The 20,509-nt window shown below is 42.0% G+C and overlaps 1 protein-coding gene across 1 annotated transcript in view; it reads left to right on the plus strand.

The window, feature by feature from the left end:
* abhd12 (abhydrolase domain containing 12, lysophospholipase) overlaps positions 1 to 19,605 on the plus strand; it is a 118,431-nt gene extending 98,826 nt beyond the window's left edge. Inside the window, exons 11-14 of the mRNA XM_067989312.1 lie at positions 1,132 to 1,214; positions 6,349 to 6,427; positions 8,974 to 9,095; positions 10,114 to 19,605. Coding sequence (XP_067845413.1) covers positions 1,132 to 1,214; positions 6,349 to 6,427; positions 8,974 to 9,095; positions 10,114 to 10,147 — 318 coding nt within the window. The 3' untranslated portion in view covers positions 10,148 to 19,605. The remainder of the gene's footprint in view (positions 1 to 1,131; positions 1,215 to 6,348; positions 6,428 to 8,973; positions 9,096 to 10,113) is intronic.
* Positions 19,606 to 20,509: the final 904 nt, after the last annotated feature.

Consider the following 20,509-nt stretch of genomic DNA (forward strand, 5'->3'; position numbering starts at 1 on the left):
AGTGCTTTATTCTTCTGATTGATCCCGACCAGGCAAGTGCTGAGGACCAACCAATCACGTGTGATTCAGCAACTTTCAACCATTGTCTTGCTCTGCAGGCTGTCGCTCCACTAGTTTCCAGGCCTGTCCTCCCTTCCTAAGCACCCCCGGCCCTTTCTCCTGCCCCAAGTGTTTTCATATGCTGCAGTGTTATATCCTAGTACTGATGGGAAGATGTTTACATTCATCTGAAGCCAATTGCTGATCGCAGAATGTTCCAACCACTTTTGGATTATATTTTACATGTGTATATACTTGGTGTTATTTATGTAAATTATTATACGGGTATTTTCTTATTGTGCTGAGAGCCTAGTTTGAAAGCTTTGCATAGTAAGTCTTTCCAGTCTCATTCTCCCCAGCACTTCCCCTAAGCATCTGCTTTGAGCTCTGGCTGGCTTGTTTCCCACTTGGGACTTGCACCTCGAGTCCTGCAGAAACAGAATTTAAGAGATTTTGTACAAGAGTCCAAATGCATGTCAGGAGAGAGGCTTGGCAGCCTGAAAGGGAAGAGGCCAGCATTCCCCAAGGCTGGGGAATGAGAGTACAATTACTGGAAAAAGGGGGAAGGAGCAAAATAAAAATAGGAACACAAAGTTATGGACAAAAAAAGACCTCGCTCCATCTAGTTTGCCTTCTAGCATCCTGGTAGTTGCATGAGTCAACAATAATGGAGTTGTTTGACTCATCGTGGCAATCAATCTCTACAAAAAGATGCAGGAAGAAAAAGAAGCTGAGGAGAAGATAAATAGAAAATGCCATAAGATGAGGAAGGGGTGATGAGGGGAGGTAGGTACTGGAGGTGAAAGAAGTGGAAAAGAGTTGGCACCATTCTTATGAGTAAACTATTGAAATCTGTCTTGAAGCTTGGCATGTCTATTGATCCTTCAAGGGGGCAAACTATTGTGACAGAAGCAAAGGGTCGAAACTCCCAATTTTTCACCAATCATGGTATTCTCTCTCTCATCCTTTCTGAGTATGGCATGCTCTGCACTGTGTGGAAAAAGTGGCCATTGATTTCCAGTGGCAGGTGATGGAACATTCAGAGATTGTACTGCAACATTCTGACAAACTTGTTGATTGTTGATATTTCAGATCTATAGGTACCTCCCTGGCTTTGACTGGTTCTTCCTCGATCCAATCACCGAGAGTGGTATTATATTCCCAAATGATGAAAAGTAAGTCAGTTGTTTTTAAGAGCATTTTAATATAAGAATTGTTTTAAAACATTATTATTTGGCCATTTGCAAACCATTTCTGTTTGTTCTACTGTGGAATTCATATAAATATATTTCACACGAGCCCCTCAACAATCATTTTGATTTTAGTTGATGTGCTGCAGTGTTGTTGCATCCTAGTACTGATGGGAAGATGTTTACATCTAGTGTCAACCGTGGCTCGGTGGTATCACCCTCGCTGCTTAGTCAGAAGCTTGTGGGTTCAAGCCCCACTCCAGACACTTGAGCACACAATCCAGGCTGACATTCCAGTGCAGTATTGAGGAAGTGCTGCACTGTCAGAGGTGCCGTCTTTGGATGAGACGTTAAACCAAGGCCCCGATTGCCCCCTCGGGTGGAGGCAAACGATGGCACTATTCAAAGAAGGGCAGAAGAGTTCGTCCCAGTGTTCTGGCCAACGTTTATCGTTCAACCAACATCTAAAACAGATGATCTGGTCATTTGTTTCATGGCTGTTTGTGGGACCTTGCTGTGTGCAAATTGGCTGCCGTGTTTCCTACATGGGAAAGCGGCAAGTTGGATCCAAAATTGGCTCAGTGGCAGGAAGCCAAGAGTAATGGTTGATGGGTGTTTTTGAGACTGGAAGGCTGTTTCCAACGGGATTCCTCAGGGCTCAATACTAGATCCCTTTTTGTGGTATATATCAATGATTTAGACTTAAATGTAGGGGGCACGATGAAGAAGTTTGCAGATAATACAAAAATTGGCCGTGTGATTGATGGCGAGGAGGAAAGCTGTAGACTGCAGGAAGCTATCAATGGACTGGTCAGGTGGGCAGAAAAGTGGCAAATGGAATTCAATCCGAAGAGGTGTGAGGTAATGCATTTGGGGAGGGCAAACAAGGCAAGGGACTACACAATAAATGGGAGGATACTGAGAGATGTAGAGGAACCTTGGAATGCATGTCCACAGATCCCTGAAGGTAGCAGGACAGGTAGATAAGGTGGTTAAGAAGGCATACTGGGTACTTTCCTTTATTAGCCGAGGCATTGAATATAAGAGCGGGGAGGTTATGCTCGAACTGTATAAAACACTAGTTAGGCCACAGCTAGAGTACTGCATACAGTTCTGGTCACCACATTACAGGAAAGATGTAATTGCACTAGAGAGGGTACAGAGGAGATTTAAGAGGATGTGGTCAGGACTGGAGAATTTTAGCTATGAGGAAAGACGGGATAGGCTAGGTTGTTTTCTTTGGAACAGAGGAGGCTGAGGGAGATTTAATTGAGGTGTATAAAATTATGAGGGACCTAAATAGAGTGGATAGGGAGGGACCTATTTCCCTTAGCAAAGAGGTCAATAACCAGGGGGCATAGATTTAAAGCAATTGGTAGAAGAATTAGAGGGAAACTGAGGAAAAATGTTTTCACCCAGAGGGTGGTGGGAGTCTGGAACTCACTGCCTGAAAGGCTGGTAGAGGCAAAAAGCCTCATCGAATTTAAAAAGTACTTGGATGTGCACTTGAGTGCTGTAACCTACAGGACTAGGGACCAAGAGCTGGAAAGTGGGATTAGGCTGGATAGCTTTTTTTTGGCCGGCACAGACATGATGGGCTGAATGGCGGCCTCCTATGCCGTAAGTTTCTATGATTACAACAGTGAACTACACTTCAAAAGTACTTCACTGGTTGTAAAGTGCTTTGGGATGCCCTGAAGTTGTGAAAGGTGTTATATAAATGCAAGTCATTTTTTATTTTAATTTTACATTCATTTGAAGCGAATTGCTGATCACAGAATGTTTCAACCACTTCTGGCTGTTGGTTTAAACTGGTCCCCATATATACTTGGTATTATTTATGTAAAATATTATGCAGGTATTTTCTTAATGTACTAAAAGTCTAGTTTGAAAGCTTTGACTAGCAAATCTTTCTAGTTTGAACATTTACGTCATTTAATTAACTTTTCAGCAATAAAACACACAAATCAACTCGATACCTCCTGAAGCTTCAAGAGTTGGCAATCTTTTCTCTTCACCCTCCCAAGCTCCCATGTTGCTGAAGATTTGAGCTCACCAAGCACTTGGTTCTTTCTTTCTCCATTCTCAACGTCGGTATCACAGCTGTTATTTTCCTCAGTAGCCAAAGTTCTTGAGTGAATCTTTTTGGTTTAGAATTGGCCAATTTCCATCTTGCCAAACTTCAGTGTCCTTTAGCAGTGTCCTTGTTTTTACCTGATCAAAGAAGTTTTAATGTTGGCTCATGGCTTTTTATCTAGAGTGTCTTACTATTTCTGTTCGAAGTAAAAACTGCTCCAATAAATGATGCATCTCCTGTCCTGGAACTTTTCCAGGAACAGACTTGTCATCAGAAGTGTCCTTTTTATATCCATCAATACATAACTTGGTGAAATGTAAAGCTTGCCTCTCCTTTTGGAGGGCTGTTGAGATGTTAAAGTGCCCAGAGAGATCCTTAAAGATGGGATGTTTTGCTTGACACAGCTCCACTTGCAAGAGTCTCTTTGGAATTGGGTCTGCAGTCTAAATTTTAAAAAAGCACGAACAGACTCACTTGATAGCTCAATGAGCAGCTGAGCCTAACAGATCACTGGTCTCTGCGGTAGTAGATCTGTGTCAGGTCCAACTCTACAGTTGGCCCCAGCTGCCTGAGTTAGGAAGAGAAAATTAGCCAAGTATCAAAGCCTGGTAAATATCCAGCAGCCCCTGCTGGAAATGTGCGTGAGGGTGAGATCGGGTTTGGTGGCAATAGGAAAATATCCTGCTGCTACCCAATGCTGAGGCTCACTCTTTGAGTGAGAAAGAAAGATTTGTACTTATACAGCACCTTTCACAACCTCAGGATGTCGCAAAGCACTGTACAGCCAATGAAGTACTTTTGAAGTGTAGTCACTGTTGTAATGTGGGGAAACGCGGCAGTCAATTTGTGCATAGCAAGGTCCCACAAACAGCAATGTGATAATGACCAGATAATCTGTGTTAGCAATGTTAGTTGAGGGATGAATATTGGCCAGGACACAGGGAAGAACTCCCCTGCTGTGGGATCCTTTACGTCCACCTGAGAGGGCAGATGGGGCCTCGGTTTAACGCCTCATCCGAAAGACGGCACCCCCGACAGTGCAGCACTCCCTCAGTACTGCACTGGAGCGTCAGCGTAGATTTTGCACTCAAGTCTGGAATGCAGCTTGAAATCACACTCTCGCCTCTGAGTCAGAAGATTATCACTCACTGAGCCACGAATGAAGTACCAGAGTCCTTGCAACCATTCCTCAAGAGAAGTGAAAATTTGAGAGGGGGAAGAAAAAACATAACGCCAGGCCAAAGTGGGGTATTCTTGCAGCTTAGAAGGACATCATGGTCAAGTTGCAGAATTGGCCAATTTCAAAACCACTGGTTGGTTCTGTACAGTCAAGCATGACTGGAGAGGAAGCACCCGGTTCAACCCAGACTCAACATTTTTGCCTGGCTCTTGTCCTAAAACCTTTGTCAGTCCTTCCACCATGACTGTGATAAATAATCATCTAATACTAATTCAATCTTTGTTGGGTCTGACTGGATACAGTCAATATTGACAAGACGATTGCTGTCTCTACACAGGTGGTTTTTAATGCAGCTTTCCTTATTTAAGACAGCTTGTCTCAGTTGGTATTAGTCTTATCTCTAAGTCAGAAGTTTGTAGGCTGAAGGCCAGACTCCAGGTCTTGAGCATATTATCTTGGCTGATATTTAAAGGAAGTGCTGAGGGAGTGCTGCATTGATGGAGGTGCTGCCTTTCATAGATTGGATCATAGAATCTTACAGCACAAACGGAGGCCATTTGGCCCATCGTGCCTATGCCGGCTCTTTGAAACATGCAGTCTTATTTGTGAGCAAAAACAGAAAATAGTCTTTGTAAAAATTACATAAACACAAACCTGCAGAGCTGATAGCATCCCTGTGTTCCCCAGCAAGACACAATCCTGTGATTGTTGGACTTGAACTCAATTCCCATTAGCTTAATACCACATAACAACCCATTCTGAGAGGAAGAGAAAAACTGACCATCTCTTGCCCTAGTTGACATGAATACATTTTCAAAACATGCATGTTTTCTATTGATCGTAGAATCATAGAAATTTATGGCACAGAAGGAGGCCATTCGGCCCATCGTGTCTGTGCCGGCCGAAAAAGAACCATCCACCCTAATCCCACTTTCTAGCTCTTGGTCTGTAGCCCTGTAGGTTACAGCATTTCAAGTGCACATCCAAACACCTTTTAAATGCGATGAGGGTTTCTGCCTTTACCACCCTTTCAGGCAGTGAGTTCTAGACCCCCACCACCCTCTGGATGAAATTTTTTTTCCTCAGTTCCCCTCTAATCCTTCTACCAATTACTTTAAATCTATGCCCCCTGGTTATTGACCACTCTGCTAAGGGAAATAGGTCCTTCCTATCCACTCTATCTAGGCCCCTCATAATTTTATACACCTCAATTAAATCTCCCCTCAGCCTCCTCTGTTCCAAAGAAAACAACCCCAGCCTATCCAATCTTTTCTCATAGCTAAAATTCGCCAGTCCTGGTAAGATCCTCGTAAATTGTGATGCACGCAACTTGCTAGTTTTTTATACTCCTTTTTAAAAAGAACTGTAACTTGTTTTGAAAGCCAGTCTGTCAGTCAAAAGTGATTGGTTAAACAATATGAAGAAAAATGGGGCCTTGGTGAGAACTGTAAATATACATTGTCTGGGTTGGGTCAAATTCTAGGGGTTAGATACATTTCATTCAGAGCTGGTTCAAAGCACCTTAAACCTAATTGCTTTCCTGATCAAAAGCAAGCGACCTTTTTCCCCTCAGACAGCCCTGATGGGATTATAGAAAATCTCCCTGTGGTGTATCATCTCTTGACTGTGCAATCAAGAAATTAAACTCTGCAGCTCCCTTCCAAGCAAATACGCTGACTTTGAATGAAGGTGTCACATCCATTTTGAGTGTGTTGTTTTTACTTATTTTTAAATAGCAGTTTTAAACAAGAGATACCACGGACAAAAATGTTGTTTCTGTCACTCCCATGCCTGCATGTTCTTTTTGTGTCCGCAATGCTCAATTGTGTGTTAACTGCCTTTCTGCTTTATTTTTCCTCCAGTGTGAAGCATATCACCTGTCCATTGCTGATTCTTCATGCAGAAGATGATGCCGTCATCCCTTTTCATCTGGGAAGAAAGGTGCGTCACGCCCTGCGAGACCCAAACTAACTTTCAGTACTTGAATGAGCTCATGATTTTTGTACCTATCCAATATCTTTCTCTTATTGAAACTTTGAAACCTACAGTTTTGCAAATGCAAGATCAAATTAGATTTTTTTCTGTGGTAATGTTAGTAATTTTGATTTAAAATGTTACTTTGAAACTGATAGATGTCCTGGCGCCTTTGATAAGCTCATTTGGAGGAACCACTAAAGGATGTAGTGGAGCCTGGTTTCTGATAAACTGCTGTCAGCCGTGGCTCAGTGGTAGCCCTCTCACCTGAGTCAGAAGGTTGTGGATTCAAGTCCCACTCCAGAGACTGGAGTACATAATCCAGGCTGACACTCTGAGTGCAGTACTGAGGGAGGACACTTGGAGGTGCCATCTTTCGGATAAAATGGTCTGCTCTCTCAAGTGGGCGTAAAAGATCCCATGGCATTATTCGAAGAAGAGCAGGCGAGTACTCCCCGGTGTCCTGGCCAATGTTTATCCCTCTTTCTAAAACAGATTATCTGGGCATTATCGCATTGCTGTTTGTGGGAGCTTGCTGTGTGCAAATTGGCTGCCGCGTTTCCTACATTGCAACAATGACACATTACACTTTAGAAGTACTTCATTAGCTATAAAGCGCTTGGGATGTCCTGAGGTCATGAAAGGCGCTATATAAATGCAAGTTCTTCATTACAATTAATTAAGGTGTGTTAATTAAGTTACTAGCTGCTAATCAGATTCCCAGCAAAACTTCCAAAAGGAAATGCAAAAGAAAACAAAAAATAAAAAGTTTCCTTAGAGATTGCAGTTACACGTGAGAGTCAGCTGCAGCTATTTTTAGTTCATTCTCATTTGGAAAGGCTCATCCACTGGGACTAGTCAGAGTGCATTCTGTAATCAGACAGTCCAGAGTATTTGAATTGCCTGAGTCCCACTGATCTTCAGTGATTTCAATGTAACTTTAATATACTTATCAAATTAGCTAATCAATAATTATGGAATGAAGCACCAACACTTTTAGCCAATTACGATGGCTTGATGGAGGTTTGACTTTCCTTGCCCTACGTGTTCCCAATTCCTGTTGTAGGAAAACTATTGAGTAAATGCTAGGGTTGTCCTGGAGTCTCCAGGGATGAAGATTAATCTTCAGGACACTGCTGCGAGCAACCCTAGAGAAAAATTATTGAGCATTAAAAAAAAATGTTTTTTTCATTTTTTTTTGACACTTCTGTTTATTAGTTATAAAAATATTGGAGATGGGAAAATGGCAGTTTGACTGACAGTCTAGAATCATCCAATTGGTAATGAAGTGTCTTTTCACTTTGGCGTGAGAATGCTGTGCGCCGCGAGGATAGGCGTGTTTTTGGCGACTAATGGCGTGTGTGGGCACGGGGCAGTTGGAAGCAGGAGGTCATGTGATGAAACCTCCATGAATACATTCAACCAAAGTTGGCAACCCTAGTAAAGGCCATTCACCTCCCCATCGGGTAGAGGGAAAATCACCCAGAGAGTTGTCCCCGGGCCACTCTCCTACATCCTTTAGTGGTTCCTCCAAATGAGCTTATCAAAGGCTCAAATGCTGGATGCCTCCCCACTCTCTCAGCCAAAGGTGACATATAATGGAGGAGTTCGAGGGAACTGGATGAGGAGATCAGGGGAACTGGCTGAGGAGATCAGGAGAACTAGCTGAAGATAGAAAGATTTCATATGTTCAGAGCTCAGAAAATGTTATATTACAAGATTGCCTGGAGATTTAAAAAGAGGAAACAAAACTTTTTTTGCAATAGTTATTTACTCCAATATTAAAACCATAGATAGCAGAGTGGCACGATACATTGGTGACTCAGCTCACAGCATCATCGAGTGGTTTGCTGAGCTCTCATGCCCAATGGTGCTGCTGTGAGTAAGTGCCAAGAGGAGTCCAGGGCACTTCCGCCCGTGGCGAGAGTCAGTTCAAGGCACTTCCGCCCACTCTTGCACAGTTGACAACTTCAGAGAACAGTGGTGAAGACTGGGGAGTCAGTTGCCTGCACCTGCTTTTGGCTGGGGAGAGTCAAGGAGAGCCAAGGAAGGGAAAAGGGAGAAAGTACCATGAAAAAGAGCAATAGGCAGTATAATGAACGCGAGACTCCCAAAAGAGAGTTCATGCACAGTAAACAACACCTCAGCCCGTGGACCAGAAGATATTGCCTTGCACACTGAGATTCATGTTTATCCTTTAAATACATAACATATAAAGTTGTGTGTGGTCTGTGTTAGTTTATGCTTGATATGTACACAAGAAGCTATAAGCTTATGGACACACAGTAAGAGGGAGGCAAGTACGGAAATATGATCTCAGTATAAGACAGTGGATTGAGTTTTATTACCACAGTGTTGTCTGAGCTGACTTTCACTCTAGTACATTCCGCATCCTCAACACACCACTGGAACGGACCGACAATGGCCGCCTTCAAGGAATGATGAAAACCCTGGAAAATTATGATTTTTCTCAGTTCCATAAGCCTTTAAAACTTGGTTTTGTTTCCTCACAGCTTTATGACATTGTTGCATCCTCGCAGAGTAGTAGGAAAGTGCAATTTATTCCCTTCCATAAAGACCTTGGCTACAGGCACAAGTACATATACAAGAGCCCACAGCTTCCTCAGATGTTAAGGTAAATGTGCTCTTGTTTTCTAATGGTAATGTGCTCTCACTATTCCACTTCTGTCTGTCCCAGCGCGGTTACTACATCTCCTTTTAGGTAAGGGTATCAAAGGATATGGAGCTAAGGCAGATAAATAGAGATGAGATATGGGTCAGCCTTGATCCAGTTGAATGGTGGAGCAGGCTCGAGGGGTTGAATGGCCTACTCCTGATCCTGTGTACCTCAAACGACTTCTCTTGCGTCCACAAAGTCACCTCTGGTGTACCCCAGGACCTCATCCATGGTTCCCCTTCTACTCATCAACCTCCAGCACAGGCTAACTTCCTAGCTGGGTGGGTGTGAGCGGCTGTGAGAATTTCCAAGTGGCTTCTGGCCTAAAAATGTTTGAAATGGTTGGACTCTGCACAAAAGAGATTGAAAACCATTGACGCAACCAACAGCAGTCCTTGTGTTCAGGAGTCCATCTCCAATGAATACATTTCCAACTTTCTTTACTTCAGCATCACTGTGACCCATTGAACAGGGAGAGAAGAGACAGAGGGACAAACTAAGATTACTATTGTTGAGAGGGGGGAGGAAGAGAGAATGTGAGAGATCAGCTTTGGGTGGAAAGGGAAGAGGAGCAAAACCCTCTTGAGGGACAGAGACCATTTTAGCAAGCACACCAGGAGACATCCTGTTGAGGGGGAAGGGAATAGAGGTTGAGACCATGTATGGGGAGGGGGAAAGAAAAAGAGACTCTGTTAGATGGACTGGGAGGGATGAGAAAGGTGAGCTAGAGATACCCTATTGTGGGGGGAAGTAACCTGTTGAGATAGAAGGAGGAGGAGGAGATGTGTTGTTGAGTGGGGAGGTGGCAATTCTTGCTTTCCATGGAATGGGATGAAAGGTTGTTGTCTGGTCTTAGGGGGCATTTGTTATAAAACAGCATCACTCTGCTTTTGCCATGCATAATGCTACAGAAGATCCACTAGTAATAGAAATGTTTGTGAGCAGTTAGTAAATCCCTCTTGTTCTCTTGGCTCAGGGAGTTCTTAGATGACTCAAAATCTCATCAGTAATGAGATGGACCACAGTGAACAGATACATCTTCGGAGCCGCATGAAGACTTCAGTTTGTCAGGCGACTTGCATGACTTCTGTTGATTTGCATTCCACAAACCTATTTCATTTGAAGACAAAACAAAGATGATGCTGCTTGTTTTTTTGTTGCGCGCGAAGGAGCTCAGCGAACGGCACAGCTGAAGAGCGAAGTGAAGGATATTCATCAATATTTGAGAGAGTTTTGATTTTGTTATAAAGAAATGAAGGCATTCATTTTTATTTTCATGACCATGATGATGAAATTCTTACAGAAAGAGTGAAATATAGTTAAGTTTCCAAAGTGCAAAAATAAATTAAGGATAATCAGGGTAATTTCAAAGTATGATTCTCGATCAGCACACTTCATTTGTTGCTTCCAAATCACAGGTCTTTATTTCCATCTGCAGTACTTTTATTTTTGAGAGTTCAGACCTGTTCACCTCACTAGTGTCACATGTATCAGTGGACATGTCGTCTCAGTTCTGTTGTGCCGGATGAAGGTTTTATGATGAAATTTTGCTCATAAGACCCCGTAATAATCTTCCAGCGATTCAGTTTGGTGCAAAAACACTTGAAGGTTCATAACTTTAGGCTGAGTTCAGGTGAGTCTGTCTCAGTATGCTAACATCAAAGTATTCAAGTAGACAATGTCATATGTGTAATAGATGGCATCATCTCATATATAAAACAAATCATTTGTTTTTCTTCCAATTTCATGCCCATTGTCTGCCTTTTGATGGTGTACTGCCCTCCTTCAGCTAGAATCGGGGTGGGGGTGGCCACAGCTCCTTTATACTGTTCTGTATTAGCTGATGAGGTGAGCTTTTTGGGTATAATCACTCTCACTGCTTCTCTGTAAAGAGTCCTGTGAGTGAGAGTCACTAGACTTCGGTATTCATGCTGATGGGAGAGTGGCGTGTGCTGTGTTAAACCTGGGTTTCAATCCAATCTATATCGATCAGATAAAGGTTATTGTCTACTTGCTAGACTTACATAGGTCCTATGTAAAGTTACTGTGAGCAGTCTCCTCCTAGTTCTTAGTGGGTCTAGGCTCTACAGCACAAAATGGGCAACCTCACTCAGAGAGGGCCATAATGATGTGGGAAATAGGAAAGATCCATCCATTGGTGATCTGTTGAGTTTGGAGCATCTTATACTGTATAGCTGACTGTGCTATACCTGACCTAGGAGACCTCGATGCTGACGTTTGGTGATCGAATTGACCAAACTGTTCCAGTCCATATCACTCTGATTAGCACAAAATTCACCCAACTCTTCTTAAATTCCAAGGTAAATATTTAAAATCAAATCAAATGTTGATCTGTCTGTGCATTGATTATACCACTAAAAGGCTATCACGTGTCCTAGTGAATCCAGGTTGTTTGAGAAGTTTGTGAAAGATTTTCACTGTCATGGTAGGCTTTGTAAACAAACAGTGGGTGTTAGTGCGATCACCAGAACAAACCAAAAGAATTGCAACTAACCGTCCTGCTTATTACTTGTATTGTGAACTATTATCATAGTGTTGCTTATGCACCACTAGTTCACTGGGCAACTCTACAGCTATAACAATACTTGTGTGGGATATGTGTTAAGTTACTGGTTGGCTTCTGGGATAAGACATAACATTCTATTAACCTTGAAATAAAATCAGTTGCTGTAAAATATGTACTGAAAATATATACACCAATGTAAATAGTGCAGCGTTCATTATTAAAAGAGCAGAACTCTTATTAACACATTGCATTGTTACAGTGAAGAAGATTAAAACATTGATTAGAAATTATGGTCTAGTTTGCAGTCAGTAAGGGAAAGCAGACACCTTGTGTGGATGCATAGTAGAAGTTATTTATTGAAACATTTACAAAAGTAGTGTCTAAAACAGCTCAAATATACCCTGAGCTCAGAGAATAAAATGAGAACTTGCAAATGCTGGAGTGAAAATAGAAAATGCCAGAAAAACACAGCAGACCTGCCAGCATGAAAAAGGAAATGACAAGTTAATGTTTTTGGTGACTGTCGTTCCCGGTGAAACATGAATCTGTCTCTTCTTTCTCAGATTTGCCTATTTCTGGAATTGTTGCAGTGAAAATCATGTTGACCTGTTTCAACCGTTGAAACGAGGTTTTCCTGTTCCTCAGGCGCAGAAGGATAGGATACCTCTATTAGCAGGAGGAAACTTGTTATTGTTTCAAGAAGGACATTTAGTCAGTCGCCTTGGCTAGGATAAGATTACATAGAATTTTACAGCACAGAAACAGGCCATTCGACCCAACTAGTCCATGCCGATGTTTATGCTCCACACGAGCCTCCTCCCACTTTACTTCATCTCACCCTATCAACATATCCCATTCCTTTCTCCCTCATGTACTTATCTAGTTTCCCCTTGATTGTCTGATGTTTGTCTAAGGACACCCAGCAAGGGCTTGTAATGCATGTCTGTCACTATCTCCCTGAAGTGGAAATATATCTTTGCTTCTTGAAACTAGGAACCAGTAGAGATTGAAATGGACATTGCTTCTCTTTCCTGAATACATATGCAGGGCAAGTAGTAGGGAACCAAGTGACGGTGACTTAGTTTGACATGTATCTCTCAATGGGCTGTGCTAGTGATCCAATGTAGTTGATTCTTGGGCATCTGGACTTCAATTTTATTCTCCCAATCTCCATCTGTTAGAAATGGAGTGTAACAAGATATTGACATGTCTGGGCCTGTCTCTATGTCCCAGCTTAATCTAAAAACACTGATAAATGCCTTGCATGGGTAACTGATATTCTTCCCCCTGCTGTCGCTTGGTTTTAGTGATCAATTATTGTGTAGAAGAATCCGGAGTAGAATTTTGGCACAGGTTCTACTGATGATCTATTTCTTAGCCAGTTCTGAAAACCACTAAGATGTGTTAATATATCTCTTCATCCTTGGCTCAATGGTAGCACTCTCGACTCTGAGTCAGAAGGTTGTGGGTTCAAGCCCAACTCCAGGGACTTGAGCACATAATCCAGGTTGACATTCCAGTTTAGTACTGAGGAAGTGCTACATTGTCGGAGGTGCTGCCTTATGCGTGAGATGTTAAATTGAGGCCCAGCCTGCCCTCTCGGGTGAAAGCAGAAGATCCCATGGCACTATTTCGAAGAAGAGCAAGGGCGTTCTCCCAGTCTCCTGGCCAATATTTATCCCTCAGCTAACACGTAAAAACCACATGATCTTGTCATTTATCTTATTGCTACTTGTGGGGCCTTGATGTACACAAATTGGCTGCTGCGTTTCTCACATTACAACAGTGACTGCACTTCAAAAATACTTCATTGGCTGTAAAGCACTTTGGGACTTCCTGAGGTCTTTTTAATCCATTTGTCTTCCTTGACCAGGTATCTCTGGCACCCAACCTGCTTTAGGCTTGTAACGGTTACTCCAAGCTCTCGACAACTTGTGCCCAGTGATGGGATTCTTACCTGAGTCGGGCAGTCTTGGGTTCAAGCTCCACTCCAGGGATTTGAGCACATAATCTAGGCTGATATTTCGGTGCAATACTAAGGAAGGTACTGTCTTTGAGCTGAGACGTTAAACTGAGGCCCTGTTTACGTGTTTAGGTGAATGTAAAAGATCCCATGGCGCTATTAGAAGAAGGGCAGGGAAGATCTCTCTGTGTCTTGGCCAATATTTATCCCTCATACAACACCACTGGTGGTTTATCTCATTGCTGTTTGTGGGAGGTTGCTGTGTGAAAATTGATTGCCTTGTTTGCCTACAAAACAACGGTGACTACACTTCAAAAGCAATTCACTGGTTCTATTATCCTTAGGACATGAATGGAGCTATATAATTGCGAGTTTTTTCTTTCCAAACACTTCTGCTACCAACTAGGATGACTGCTCTCTGCCCATTTCTCAACACCCACTCATTGGGAAGCTTCTAGCCTCTGCTGTTTGTCTCTCCATAACAGCACTGCTGAAAACATGGGGATTGAATCAGCACTCTCTCCCTTACCATGGCATAGTGCATTGCTGGTCCAATGTGCTGTGCTGGTTGGTTATTTATCATTTGTGTAATAATGTAAAGGCATTAACAACCTCATGCCTGAACTGTTATTAGCTATTGCATTCATTACAAAAAAAAACAATTTTAGTAGAAGAGTTATAATGACTTTTGTAAAGGACAAAAATAATTCGTTGGCTCATATTGGTGAGCAATGAGTTTTACGTTGAAAGAAATTAAGTTGTAGAATTTTTGATGCATTAAAATATTCAGAAACAATCAAACTCCTTTAATCCTTTTCATAGAATCTTACAGCACAGAAGGAGGACGTTTGGCCCATCGTGCTACTGCCAGCTCTTTGAAAGAGCCATCCAATTAGTCCCACTCCCCTGCTATTTCCCCATAACCCTGCAATTTTCTTCCCTTCAAGTATTTATCCAATTCCCTTTTAAAAGTTATTACTGAATCTGCTTCCACCACCCTTTCAGGCAGTTTTTTTCCCTCCAAAATAATGTGAACTTCTTTCAGTGCACAGTACCTGGTTGATATTTTTGAGATTTTGAGCTTTTATTCTTCTGTTCTCCCCGCCAATCAATTGGAACTTAGTTCCTTATCTCGCCTCTTGAGTTTGAAGGTTGTGGGTTCGAACCCCACTCTAGGACTTTGGAGCACATGACCTAGACTTGACACTCCAGTGCAGCAGGGAGGGAGTGCTGCATTGTTGGAGGTGCCATTCTTTGGATGAGATGTTAAGGCCAATTCTGCCTGTTCTAGTGGCTCAAGTAAACATAAATGATGCCATAGCGTTCTTTGAAGAGGAGCAGGGAATTTTCCTGGCCAACATTAATCCCTCAAACAACACCACCACCAGAATCAGATTGGTCATTCATCTCATTGCTGTTTGTAGGCTCTTGCCATGTGCAAAATGATTGCTTTGTTCACTCATAAACAATCACTGTCTGTTAAAGTATTTCATTGATATGAAGCATTTGAGACATGTTGGAGAGATATGATAAGGTGATATAAAATGCAATTCTTTATCAAAAATTAAAATGCACTTTGAATTTATAATTCAAAAAAAGCAAGTCCATGGGCTGAGAGTTTTCACAATAGTTTTCTATTTTGGCTGTTTGTTTCATTCCACTTGTCTCTGGTCCAAAGTCAAAATAAAAATTATGCAGAAACTGATTCCAAAATAAAGTCCAGTTACATGGGAGTGGGGACGGTGTCGCAATAATATATCACTGGAGGCTCGATCTACCTCATGTTAATTTTTTTTAAACATCATTGATGTGTCATACGATTGCTAAATTAATGCCTTTGAAATAATTTAGAAATTAAATTCTCATAGTGAACTGGTTCTTTTCATTACAATCACAGAATAATACAACACAGAAGGAGGCCAGTCGGTTCGATGGTCTATGCCATTGCTTATGCTCCACAGGTGCCTCCTCCCACCCCTTGTCATCCCACTCTATAAGCATCACTGGGGCTAAAAGGACTAAATTATGAGGACAGGTTTGTATTCTCTTGAGTATAGAAGATGAAGGGGTGATCTGATTGAGGTGTTTAAGATGACTAAAGGATTTGATAGGGTAGATAGAGAGAAACTATTTCCTCTGGTGGGGGAGTCCAGAACAAGTGGACATAACCTTAAAATTAGAGCTAGGCTGTCCAGGGGTGATGTCAGGAAGCACTTTTTCATGCAATGGGTAGTGGAAATCTGGAAATCTCACCCCCAAAAAGCTGATCGATTGAAAATTTCAAAACTGAGATTGATAGATTTTGGAACAAAGGCGGGTAGATGGAGTTAAGATATAGATCAGCCATGATCTAATTGAATGGTGGAGCAGGCGCAAGGGGCTGAATGACCTCATGTTCCTACATTCCTATGTTCTATTCCTTTATCCCTCATGTACTTATCTAGATGCCCCTTAAATGCATCTATGCTATTTGCCTCAACTACGCCATGTGGTAGCAAGTTCCACATTCTTACCACTCTCTGGCTAAAGAAGTTTCTCCTGAATTCCATATTGGATTTATTAGTGACTATCTTACATTTATGGCCCCTAGATTTGGTCTCCTCCACAAGTGGGAGCATTTTCTCCACGTCTACCCTATCAAACCCCTTCATAATGACTTCTAACAGGTCACCCCTCAGCCTTCTCTTTTCAAGAGAAAAGTGGCCAGCTTCTCCTGATCACACACGACACAAGGCTCACTCGCCCAATGTGGAACCAAGCTCTGACTTCTCTATTTGAGATCCACGACCATTTAAAGGAGATATTTGCCCTGAGGGAAGGGAGAGCACTTTCAGTATGTCCTCAGAGATTGTATTGACATTGAGGATGGAAAGTTTAATGTGTCTCCTTCCATCCAGCTCTGGGATCAGTGCACACCAGTAAGACACCAGTTCTCTCTCAGCTGAGATGCATCGTCTTTGTCCAGCCAAGAAACCCAATATGGTTAGATTTCTCAAGAGCTACAGTAGTAACTAATAGGAAATAGAACTAATAATCATTCTATAACCAATAATAAAACATTGTACTAGTTTTTGACTTGTAGTAAAAGAAAGAAAGACTTGCATTTATATCGTGCCTTTCACGACTCAGGACGTCCCAAAATGCTTTACACCCAGTGAAGTGCTTTTTGAAGTGTCATTGTTGCTAACGTAGGAAATACAGCAGCCAATTTGCACACAGCAAGATCCCAGACACAGCAATGTGATAATGACCAGATCATCTGTTGTAGTGATGTTGTTTGAGGGATCCATATTGGCCAGGATCCTGGGGAGAACTCCCCTGTTCTTTGAAATAGTGCCATGGGGTCTTTTATGTCCTTCTGAAACGGCTGACGGGACCTTGGTTTAAGGTTTCATCCGAAAGACGGCACCTCTGACAGTGCAGCATTCCCTCAGTACTGAATTGGAGTGTCGGCCTGGATTATGTGCTCAGGTCTCTAGAGTGAGGCTTGAACCCACAGCCTTCTGACTAAGAGGTGAGAGCGCTACCTACTGAGGCACAGTTAACACCTACATAGTAATCTGATAGCACACAGATGACCAGTTAATGACAATATTGCAGATAATTTAATTTATTAGTTGAGAATGGAGCTGGGATGTTTCTGTTGATGTTGAAGACCAATAGCTAATATTTAATTGGTGAGACTACCATTTGAACTGTGTATCTTTATTTCAACCATCTTGCTGTGGTAGGAAGCAGTGTGTTCCAGAACAGTGCTCTCCTACTTATTCATGTTTGTTCGTAGTTGATTCTAGCAGTGACAGCTGTGTAGAAAAGTATGGTTAGTAAGGGCGCTCCCATCGCTGAACTGCTGTTCGTCGAGGTGATCACAGTTACCTATGTGCAAAACTGAAAGAGATAAATTTTACTTATTCTGTAATAAGTACTACTGATCAGAGTTGCCTCGAATTATTTCATGATTAAACTTGTAAGGGTTTGTAACATTAACTCTGCAATATACGTGGCCGCTGTGTGTGTGTTTGTGTCTATACCGACATTTGATATCCGCACCAAAGCTCACTGCCAGCTCAAACATGGGATCCAAGCTGAATTAAAACCTACACGTTAAAATTAAAACTTCCTGTCTTGTTTCACAAAAGAGAGAGATTGTAAGGCTGTAATTGTTCTCCACAAGTTCAGATGATTAATCACAAATTAAACATTTGAGTTTCACTCTTGATAAAGTGCTCCAAACTTCCCCCAGTTAGACACTGCATTTTAATTACCCTCAGATATCCGGTCTCTTTGTTTAGGGAGACCTGCTTTATTAATTTAGAGGATTGCCTGTGCCATTTGTTGAAGTTGTATAGCAGGCAACCAATTAATTTGAGAGTAGAATATGGCAATAATAATCTACATATTAACATTTGCTTTACTGGCTACTTGTAATCAGATTTTTTTTTAAAAAACAGAAAAGCACATTCCACCTCAACATATCTGAGCCATGTCAGAGTCCTGGGATTACTTTGAATAATCAAGAGATTTGATAATTGGAAGTTATTAATTCAAGGGTTAGAATGCTTCAGGTTAGTCGCTGGGAAGCTAGAAAGAAAAGTTACACAATTGTGGCAGCTTAGGTTTTAAAGATGAGTTACTGGCATAGTGGCTGTGCTAGAATTTATTTTCCAAACATTTCAAATCTTTTTCTGAGGTGTGCAGAAGCGGCCCTGAAGGAGATCTTTTTGCATGCAGACACCTTAAAGACTGAAACCAGACCACTTGGAAAGGTGCTTCTGGCATTCTTCATTCGACCCTCACTCATTTTTCATAACAGCACAGAACACTGAACTATTCCAACACTTTATCTGCTTATGGTACTTAATGCAGATGTTAGTACTCGAACCACTCTGGCTAATCATGGAATACAACTGTATCGTAAACATCTACACAATTTAATTCCAAAACAAAACTAGGCTTAACTAAGATCAATATTGTTACGTCTTTGGCGGAGGTGAAAAATAATGTGTGAGGTGTAAGGAACATTTTCTTCAGTGATACATTCAGTTGCTAAATGTAGCTCATGATGCTACATTGTTCCAGCAATTTACAGCTATTTACGTGACAGCGTTATATATCCTGAAACTCCCTGCCTAACAGCACTGTGGGAGCACCTTCACCGCACAGACTGTAGCGGTTCAAGAAGGCAGCTCACCACCACCTTCTCAAGGGCAACTAGGGATTGGCAATAAGGGCCGGCCTTGCCAGCATCAGAGAATTAATTTTTTAAGAGGAGCGGGAAATGCTCGCTGTGGTTCGCGAGTCCCCAATGTCTGTCGAAGTACATTAAAAGGTGTGTTGTCTCTAGAAAGAAGACTGAGAGGTGACCTGTTAGAGGTCTTTAAAATTATGAAGGGGTTCGATAGGGTAGATGTAGAGAAGATGTTTCCACTTGTGGGGGAGTCCAAAACGATAAATATAAGATAGTCACCGATAAATCCAATTCAGGAGAAACTTCTTTACTCAGAGTGGTGAGAATGTGGAACTTGCTACCACGTGGAGTAGTTGAAGCAAATAGCATAGATGCCTTTAAGGTGAAGCTAGATAAGCGCATGAGGGAGAGAGGAATACAAGGGTATCCTGATAGGGTTAATGTAAGGTGGGAGGAGGCGCTCGTGGAGCATAAACACCAATTTGTTTCTATGGTGTAAATTCTGTTTAATTTTTGTCAATGGTGGCAGTGAGCTTTGCGTACTTCAAACTTCTAAAGATTTCGATTAAAAACTTTTTTTTGCCACGTGCGGACAAGAGGAAGTGGTTGAATGGTCCTGTGAACATCAAACATATCGGCATCTAGCGATGTCTTGTAAATGCCCTGATTGAGGGGGGTCAAATGATCATGTGATCTTGCACATTTTGTGAGCTGCTGAATCTAGGACTTTGCTTGAACGTTAACTAATTTTACGTACTGTATATTTTTAAATAAATTAAGATGCTGACTACCTCGAGCTCACCATTTATTTAGCCTCGGCTGCCTTCCTTGTTTCTTAACGTTACATGTTGCCTTACATTGATGAGTGCCTGCTCTGTGCTTCAGATTCTTAAGTGTTTGATTACTCTTCCAGCTCAATAAAGTGATAAACGATGGCCTGGAGCTTCCTCCGCATTTGCGCCCAGACATGCCCGTAATCTGGATGCAAACCAAGCATGTGGCTTAAAGGATCGTGGAATTTATGCCCCAAGTCTCCTTTTAAAACCATCCTTCAACCCCTCTGCCTGAACGAATCTCCGCCCACAAAACTGGCCCCGCCCATAAAACTGCCCATGCCCCCTCCAATTGCCTTTGGTTGTGAGGGTCTCTCGACATTGCGACCAGATTTTCAGGCACAGCAGGACAGAAAGTTATTGTTCTAGTCTTTTAATTGCAAGACCTTTTCTTTATTTTCTGTGTCTTTGAATCCATTTTTAGGGCAAACCATAAGTCACATTAAAAGTGGAAAGGTTCTTTAACATGCTGTGCCTAATGAGCAACGGTGAAATGAGTTGAAACTTTTAAATTTTAAGACGCAAAGAAGAAATATACTGGTGTGGGTGCGGCATTTCCTTGGACTCTGATTGTTTACGCTGGTGTGCAGCCATTTTATGTTCAGGCGTATTCTAATGAGATGGGGAGGATTCTTGGGCATAAATTGACATCGGCACAATGGGCACAGATTCGGGCCTAAGGAACATAAGAGATAGGAGCAGGAGTAGGCCATTTGGCCCTTCGAGCCTGCTCCGCCATTCAATGAGATCATGGCCGATCTGATTCTGGCCTCAACACTTTCTCGCCTGTTCACAATATCCTTTGACTCCGTTGCTGATCAAAAATTTGTCTAATTCAGCCTTGAATATATTCAATGACTC

Source organism: Heptranchias perlo, chromosome 8 (genome assembly GCF_035084215.1).
Source record: "Heptranchias perlo isolate sHepPer1 chromosome 8, sHepPer1.hap1, whole genome shotgun sequence".
NCBI lineage: Eukaryota > Metazoa > Chordata > Chondrichthyes > Hexanchiformes > Hexanchidae > Heptranchias > Heptranchias perlo.